We start from the raw sequence: 7,968 nt of genomic DNA, 5'->3' as shown, positions 1-7,968 counted from the left end.
ACGAAATTCAGGTTTTTATTCTCGGTACCTGAACTATCTGAATAACCCGAAATTAGGAAAAGGCACCGAAAAAAATAGTCACCACTAGCTAAGGTCAAGCTCAACATAGCCTTTATTTACTCATGACCTAGTTTGTTTGACCCGTACGGACTACAGACCTTCCGATCGCCATCCACTCCCGACCCTGCCGCCACACACCACACACTCACGCACCAGCACGAACGTCACGACGCCATGATGCCCTTTGCTCTGCTCCTCGCAAGTCGGCGTTACGCCATCTCCTCGCCCAGAAACTCCCGGCCGGCGACAACCACCACCCCAGCTGTCGGAGTAATGGGCCACGGGTAGCCTAACCCGAGTCCCTGAGCATTTCAAGACATTGGGCCAGCTGCGCCCCCCAAGCATCAAGGATGAAGCGCCGCCTTCTGGTGGCCGGCTGGCTCATACGGCCGGCTGCCAGAAGACGGCCAAGCACCAGAAGACGGCCCCAAGACGGGCTGACTCCTAGCAGGCGGCCTCTAGAGAGGCCGGCTCCTAGCAGGCGGCCCACGACGCCCTCAAAGTCTGCGCCCCCATTAAGAAGATAAGACAGGATGTGGCTACAGTGTAGCCCATCGCCCCCATATCCAAGGCACGGCGTGGCCACGGTGCCCCGTACAGGCGGAGATCTCCGCACGGCGCGGCACTGTTGCCACTCCACCCTTGACGTCACCCTTGTCAGGCGGAGCCTTGCTCCCACGACGGCCTGTCGATACGGCCCGCAGGCGGCGGGCCCTACCAGGCAGCGAGAGCCCGGAGGGCGGCAGAACCTGACCAGTCGGACCCAAGGGAGGCCGACCTCTAGCAGGCAGCCCACTCCTCCCTCGAAGTCCGTGCACCATTAATCAGATGAGACAGGGTGTGGCTACAGTGATCTCCCACCGGACGGCGGGACTGTAACCACGCCCCCCCCCCTCCCCGACCAAGCATGTGTCATTAGCATCACGGCCACAGTAATAAGCCGCCGACCAGACCCGCAAGCAGCGGAGGCGGCTTGTCGGCTCCGCGCCAGACCAGTCGGCTGGGCCCACCAGGCGGCGGGCCCCAGCGGCCGGCGGAGAAGCCGGCGACAGAAGACACTGACAGTCGGGCCCTACACCCGGCTGGATTACCATTGTACCCCTGGGGGTAGGCCTATATAAACCCCCCAGGGCACCCATGCAAAGGGTTCCCAACCTATTAGACCTAGACCCATACATAGAGGGAGGAGAGAGCTAGCCCTGCTTTCTTCTACCTCTAGCAAACAGCTCAAGGAGCACCATTGTACTCACTAGTGCTTTAGTGATCATGCGGAGACCCCACAAAGCAGGACTAGGGGTGTTATCTCCTAGGAGAGCCCCGAACCTGGGTAAAGTACGCCGGCGTTCGTGTCTACGCCTCATCCCGCTTTCGGGCACCGGCGACGTTCTACTCGCTCCCACCATGATAAGTCATCCCTTGGCATATGTCGCACCCAACCCTCGACACCAGCCAGTGATGGTCGGCCACCTCCCTTCTTTCCTACCGCCACCTGCCTTCTATCACGTTGGCCGGCCACATCCCTCAGTCCATCATATCCCGCCGGCGGCCACTGGAGATTTGGAGTGAGAGGGCAAGGAAGGAGCAATAGTGTGCACCACCTCGGACGTCTTCCTTTTGTCCTGTCGGCCGCCGACGGCTCTTGATTATGGGTGCGAGTACATCAGGTCTTGGCTGCTCTAATTCGGGTAATTCGGGGAAACCCGAACCGAACCGAATTTCCTGGTACAAAATTTCTGCGCAAATTTTGGGTATCATTTTTTAGAACCCGAATTACCCCACCTGAATTTCCGGGTAAACCAGAACGGCCAGCGTGAGCAGCAGATGATCGTCGAGATTGGGGAGGCGAAGGGGTGGTGTGGTTGGCGGTGAGATGGGGGAGGCTCCCTGAGTGACAAGGTGAGAAAAAGGAGAAGAGGTACGAGCGGGTGTTTAGGAAGGGAGTTATTACATGGGGATGGTGCAAGTAATTAGCTCCTCAGCCGACGGGATAATAAGACTATCTAAAACCATAAGAATTTAATAGAATCGACAGCCATCGTCCCCAAGGGTGACACGGGCGGCTCCCCAAACCCACCGCCACCATGCACCCTCTCCTCCGCCCTTCCTCCCTCGTCGACTTCGGCTCCTCGTATGGCAAAGTCTCGACGTGGGTAGGCGGCGACGGGGTGGAATCCTTCTCGGTTTCCTTTCCCTTCCTCTCTTGTAGCCCTCCCTAACCCTAGTTGTCGCCGTCGGTGGGGATTCCCTCGTCGCGCTACTGGAGGTGCTCTGCTCGGTAGGTGATGGTCGCAGCCACAAATATAGTGGCGTGGTACCGTCTCTCTCCTCGACTTGGTGGTGCTCCGACCTTGTGCCCGCCCCAACCCCGATCTGGGGCCCGGCGGAGCTCTCCGGCCCAGTTGGTGGTCGTAGCATGCGGGGTTGTGGGCGCCGCCTCCATCGCGTGGTGGTCATGGTAGGGGGTCGGTGACTGGCTCGCTCGTCCTGACGCCGAGGGCCTAATGACCGAGGTGACGAACCCTGCCAAGATCTGGGGCAGGTTGGGGTCCGGTGAGCCGGATGGGCAGCCGTGACCAGAGGGTCGTGGCTGCCATCTTTCATGCGTGGTTTGGAGCTCCTATAGCCGCCCGGCTTTCCCTTTCCATTGCTCGTTGGTTGTACGTGTGGGGCACCAGTGAGGGTTGTGGTGGATCTCCTTCGCTGGGCGAAATATGTTTTGGCCGGCGGTGGTGCAGAGGGTTGGCCCTCTCGGATGCCGGGGCGGCATCCCTGTATGGCGAGGCCGCATATATGGCTCTGTGACAGGCGGTGTTGCGGTGGTGGCGGCGTTTCTCCTTGGTCACGTGGGTGGCGAGGAGGGAGGCGGTAGGAATCCTGGTGGTGGTGGTGGTGCTTCAGCAGCGGTGTATGTTGTGGAGGTCTGTTTTGGACTTTTGGTAGCGGTAGACTTGGACCGTGGTACCTCGAGTGAGACTCTGGGCGAAAGCTTCGCGCTTTGGTGCCGGTGGAGGCGATGCATGTGGGTGCCGCGTCCCTTTTGGGGGCATCGTTGTGGTCCCCCTCTTCGTGTCAGGGCTTCAGGTGAAAACCCTCGATCGTCTTTCGACCGCGGCAACGGCAGCGTGTGGCGTCGTCACCCCCTTGGGGGCGTCGCCATGGAGCTCATGCACCCTTCGGTCACGTCTCTTCGACATCGACGGGCGAGCTCGAATCCTCTTTCTCGATGCCCCCTTGGCTCTAGCAGGAGATGTTCCTGGCAGCTTCTTATCTTTTACACGTGACGTCGATGACATCGCTCTTGGTCCTAGGTGTCTGTAGGTAGGATCAGCGCACCACTGTCCGAAGCGAGATGGCATGGGGTCCTCTCCGGCGACAACTTGATGGGTGCGTTCCATCAAAGTCCGGTGGTCTCTCTTGGGAGGGGGGGTCTCTTCTTGTCACTAGACAGTAGCCTAGGGTGTTTCGTCTTAGGGTTTTAATCTTGCTTTATCTTTGATTTTATTGGTTCGGCTATGTTGCTTTATATATAAAGCAAGGTGAAAGCCTTTTTCGATAAAGAATCGGCGGTCACCGAGTGGTCTGGCGATGGTCTCCTATCGGACTAAATAAATTAAGGAGGCTAATTCCCATGTATCTTTTTCTTAGTCCCATTGTTAATTTTGGTGGGATGAAACATCTTTTCAGATTCCCACTACTAGAATTCCTACCACACATCAAACATGTGACTGGGACTATCTTAATTCCTAACAAATTCCCATTCCCTTGCTTTCGGGTTGTCAAACACACTGCTACTGCTAGGGCGATCACCTGGTGACCAATGTTGTATGTCTGCTTCATATCATTATCTATACCTACTATTAAAAAGAGGTGATATTTTTGATTTCGTCCCGCTTCGTCTGGTCCCGCTTCAATTAACTTCACGTACGCTATTTGGTTTCGTTACTTGTCATCCGTTTTGGCCCAATGGAGAAAGCCCACCTGTTGGCGCACTGAGGCCCAGGTCCGAAGAGCTGGCAAAAAAAATTGCAGATGGGAAAGATATGAGAGGATTTTTTTTCTCCCGTTGCAACGCACGGACCTTTTTGCTAGTATCCCTATAATGACTAACAGGTGCTGCAGGACGAACGGCCGCTACAGCCGCCACCAGCAGCACCAGGAAATAGAACTGAACGCCCAACATATAAATTGTTGCTGTTCTGTATAGCTTTGTGATGAAGTGCCCACATGCAAACCTGGCATTAGATATCCACATACTCGAGTAGCATCAAGGATAATTTACATCATGGTTGACAAACTAACACCACACTTAAGAAGTTGAGATATACTTCAACAAAAGAATATAATAAACAGTTCTAGCAAATGTTAACTAAGCTTGAACAAGTGCTCCCAGGAAAGCTCTTCAAGAATCTCAATTTCAAGAGTCCATCTGATCTGTCTCGGAAAAAAAAAAGACCGAGCATGACTGCAAAGTAGAACGAAGTATGTTATATCATACAAAAATGGGATAAACTAATACATATTTAATTACTGGAGAAAACCATATCCTGATAGGGCTATCTCTAGTTTTATTGAAACACGGTAAAGAGAGAAATATTTCCAAATCGATGCAACCACAAAACTAAAATTTCCAAGTTAGGCAAGAGACACACCTGTCAAAAGATTCTGTTCTTCCATTTCAGCATTTCCGTAGCCCAATTCTTAATGGGATTCGCTCGAGCAATCATAGCATCCATGTTGGGATCAAAAAAGATCCAATCCTCTTTTAATGTGCACATCATATCAGCATGGAAGTCGCATGCACTGATAATCTCTTCATTACAAATGCTATGTTCTCCACGAGCCATTCCAACAAAGTCGTCGTAACACCCATAATATGATTCATGATATGGGTGAACAATTTTTTTCACTAGAAACTCACAGTGGAAGCAGCGAACTTTCCTCCAAACAAAAGTAATTATATTATCAGACTTCTCATAAAAAAAGAAAAACACAAAGCTAAGTGCAAAAGATGGATCTAAAAGCCAATGAAGAGAACCCCTTGATTCCGAAATTTAGAGTATGTAGGCTGCCTAGGACACATTACTATCTGCCAAAATATTTATAGTGGGACTAAAAGTTGCGCCAGGCATACATGCCATCACTGTCAAGGATGTGGAAATATCACTATGTTTGGGCCAGTGTTCCAAAAAGAACTGAGCAAAGCTTCATTAAGTCTGATTCATTGATTTCATTGGATCCATCAATTCAATGGCTGGATGTAATTTTCTCGGAGGAGATACCACAGATTTTTGGTAATCTATATATCTTATACAAACATATTTGGAAAATGCCATTTCTCATAAATTGTAGTTTACCAGCGTTTTGACTACGCACAAATTTCCCCAGCAACAGAGGGGGCATTCTTCTAGTGTATTTTCAGAACTTCAGATTGCTAAATAATTAAGGGAGATGCTTAAGTGGTCTAAACCTTTCAGGTTTCTAATTTTTAATCTTTGTTTAAACCTTAAGAGACTAAAGAAAACGTACGAGACTTAATCATGCTAACTGTAACTGGTCTTTGTTAGTACGGAACGAGGGAAGCTTTGAGTACTTGGGCTATACACAATTCTGGAATATGCATGCAGAGCATAAACATAATTGCACTACAAAGTAAGGAGGTTCTAATTCTCACAAGCCAAGCACTCTTGTTTTACCACTTCTATTTCAACTAACTATGTAAATCACAAATACAAGATACCTACTGTGTGAAAGAGAGCTGAGAGCATACCATCAGATATCCAAGAACTAAATACTGGGACGCACAGGGGAGGTGTTTCCTTGTCATCTTCATCATCATTGCTGCATTCAGCGAAGAACAGTACTGGATCTGTGGCAGCAGAATTTGATCCCTCACGTGTTGCCCAAAAGTTGATGTGGGAGTATTCAAATTTGCCCTTTTTCTTAAAAAGATCAGCAGTTCCACCCTTGACCGCACGAGGATTCACACCACAAATAACATGAAGTTCGTAGTGCACCTATATAGAGCAAGACAGGAGAAGGGAGCTAATCACTAAACAGACGTTTAAGAAAACACAGGTATAAAAACAAAGAATACAACAACATAGGTGAATGCACGAACCCCTTGTTTCTGGGAGTAGCTCTTCAACGCAGCTTTGACCTTCCTGACATAGAAATTTTGGTCAGCCTTAAATTTTTTCTGAATCTCTGAAATGAACATTTTTTGGTTTTCAGATAAGAACTCCGAACTCGAGGCCAACTTGTCCAGTTGTTGAACCTGCTCATCTGACTTGGTAGGTGAAGATTTGGGTGACAAAGACATGGTTAGTCCCTCAAATCTGCAGTTCTTGACTGCATGGGTCAGCATCAATGACAGCTCAGTCGAATTCATGTTCAGGGCTTCCAGGATGAATTTCTCCAGCGCTTTAGGGTGAGGGTGCCATGAATTAACAGCTGCTTCCCTAAAGGCATTGAGGTACACATCAGACATATGATGACCATGTTGCTCTGCTATGTCGATGGCTGACCAAACATCAGCATTGCTCTTGAGCAGGAACCAGATGGCATCATGCTCAGTCAGATGGCGGAAGAGGCGGCGGAGGAAGGCAATAAGGCCATAGAGGGAGCAGCACTCAATTCGCATAAGGGCATTGGTGCATATCATGTCCACCTCAAAATCAAGCGCATACTCATGCTGCGTGGAGATTACAGAGTCATACCAGATGGTGTTGAAAATGATGTTGGAGACAGGTTCCATCAGACCATAGCAATAACCAGCCCTGAGAAGGTTGCAATGGTGATGTTTGCGCAAGCTATCCCTAGGCAGCTTAGAAAGTGCCTCTAGGTAGAGCAGGTGGATCTTGTCGAGAAGCAACAGCTTAAGAGACTCTGTATATCGAAATGTCACAGTCACACCGATCTCTACCTTCCCATGTGCAACGCTCACCATAGATCCTGCGTCCCCATCAGGCGGCCATTTGATCCATGACTTTAGGCTCTCGCCTGAGCAACAGCTCCAGGCGCCTTATAGTTCGAGGGGGCAGGCGATGCACCTGCAAAAGGTTAGAGACCTTGCTCAGCCGAGACACCACCGACAGCGACGCGTTCACCAGGATGGCTGGTTCAGGGTGCCTCGCAGAGGCAGCGGCACACTCCAGGGCGATCTTGGAGGTAGGAGATGAGATGTCGAACGCGGGCCTGTTGTGAATCTTGGCAATGCTAGACGCCAAGCACGACTTGTCACGATCTCGATTGATGAGATGCACGGCGGCGAGAAGGTCGGCCCTGGCCAGGCGCAGGTAGCGCAGGGCTTCCGTCTCCGCGAGGTAGCGGAAGTGGAACAGGAGGAAGCTGACCAGACCTTCCAGCGACAGCCGCGCGATGGTCATGGCGTTCGCCATGTGTCTGGGCAGCAGTATCCGGAAAATTCTGCGATCCTGAGTGTCAGTGGAGATCTTGGAGAAGATCAATTTTCTAGTAGCCCCTTCTTGACTCTCGGTGCTGGGCATCCGCTGCGAGTAGGCGATGGTGTTGAGGATGATATTGGAGACTGGGTCGAGGAATCCGAAGCACACGCCGGCCTTGAGAAGGCAGGGAGCCAGTGCGGGGGTCCTCCGTACAGGCAACCTATCGAGCGCCGCCTTGTAGAAGCCGTGGATGTCGTCGAGCAGGAGGAGTATGTCCTCCTTCACGGTTTCTGGTGTAACGTTTCGACGTAGCCGTCGCCGATGCGGCGGACAGGCTTGCCATACATGTGGACGGACCAGCGACTTGCTCTCTTCTCCGGCGAGGGTGGTGCTTCCTGATTCGTTCGGATTTCGGTGCTGCGGAGGGTGAGGGAAGGACGGAGATTAGAATAGGGGAGGACGAGGCCTGGAAGAAACCCTAATAATAAGAACAAGGTGGACCACA

The 7,968-nt window shown here is 51.3% G+C and overlaps 1 protein-coding gene across 1 annotated transcript; it reads right to left on the bottom strand.

The window, feature by feature from the left end:
- Positions 1-4,443: 4,443 nt before the first annotated feature.
- On the bottom strand, positions 4,444-7,022 carry LOC123074422 (uncharacterized). The gene is made up of 4 exons (XM_044497279.1): positions 6,179-7,022; positions 5,828-6,074; positions 4,710-4,993; positions 4,444-4,522 (listed from the first exon to the last, which is right to left on the bottom strand). Exons 1-3 carry the CDS (start codon positions 7,004-7,006, stop codon positions 4,713-4,715), a joined length of 1,356 nt encoding a protein of 451 aa, XP_044353214.1. The 5' UTR covers positions 7,007-7,022; the 3' UTR covers positions 4,444-4,522; positions 4,710-4,712.
- Between the last annotated feature and the right edge of the window lie 946 nt (positions 7,023-7,968).

The sequence above is a fragment of the Triticum aestivum genome, chromosome 3D (assembly GCF_018294505.1).
Source record: "Triticum aestivum cultivar Chinese Spring chromosome 3D, IWGSC CS RefSeq v2.1, whole genome shotgun sequence".
In the NCBI taxonomy this organism is placed as follows: domain Eukaryota; kingdom Viridiplantae; phylum Streptophyta; class Magnoliopsida; order Poales; family Poaceae; genus Triticum; species Triticum aestivum.
Note: the sequence above shows the minus strand (reverse complement) of the source record. Positions and strands in the feature narration are given on the sequence as shown.

Bases quoted from the DNA above. Each gene is read 5' to 3' on its own strand.
- LOC123074422 (XM_044497279.1), bottom strand. From the start codon at position 7,006: ATGGTGAGCGTTGCACATGGGAAGGTAGAGATCGGTGTGACTGTGACA. The intron at 6,075-6,178 runs GTTCGTGCATTC...TGCTCTATATAG, and splicing joins GCTACTCCCAGAAACAAGGG to GTGCACTACGAACTTCATGT. The intron at 4,994-5,827 runs GTATGCTCTCAG...TTTGGAGGAAAG, and splicing joins TAGTTCTTGGATATCTGATG to TTCGCTGCTTCCACTGTGAG.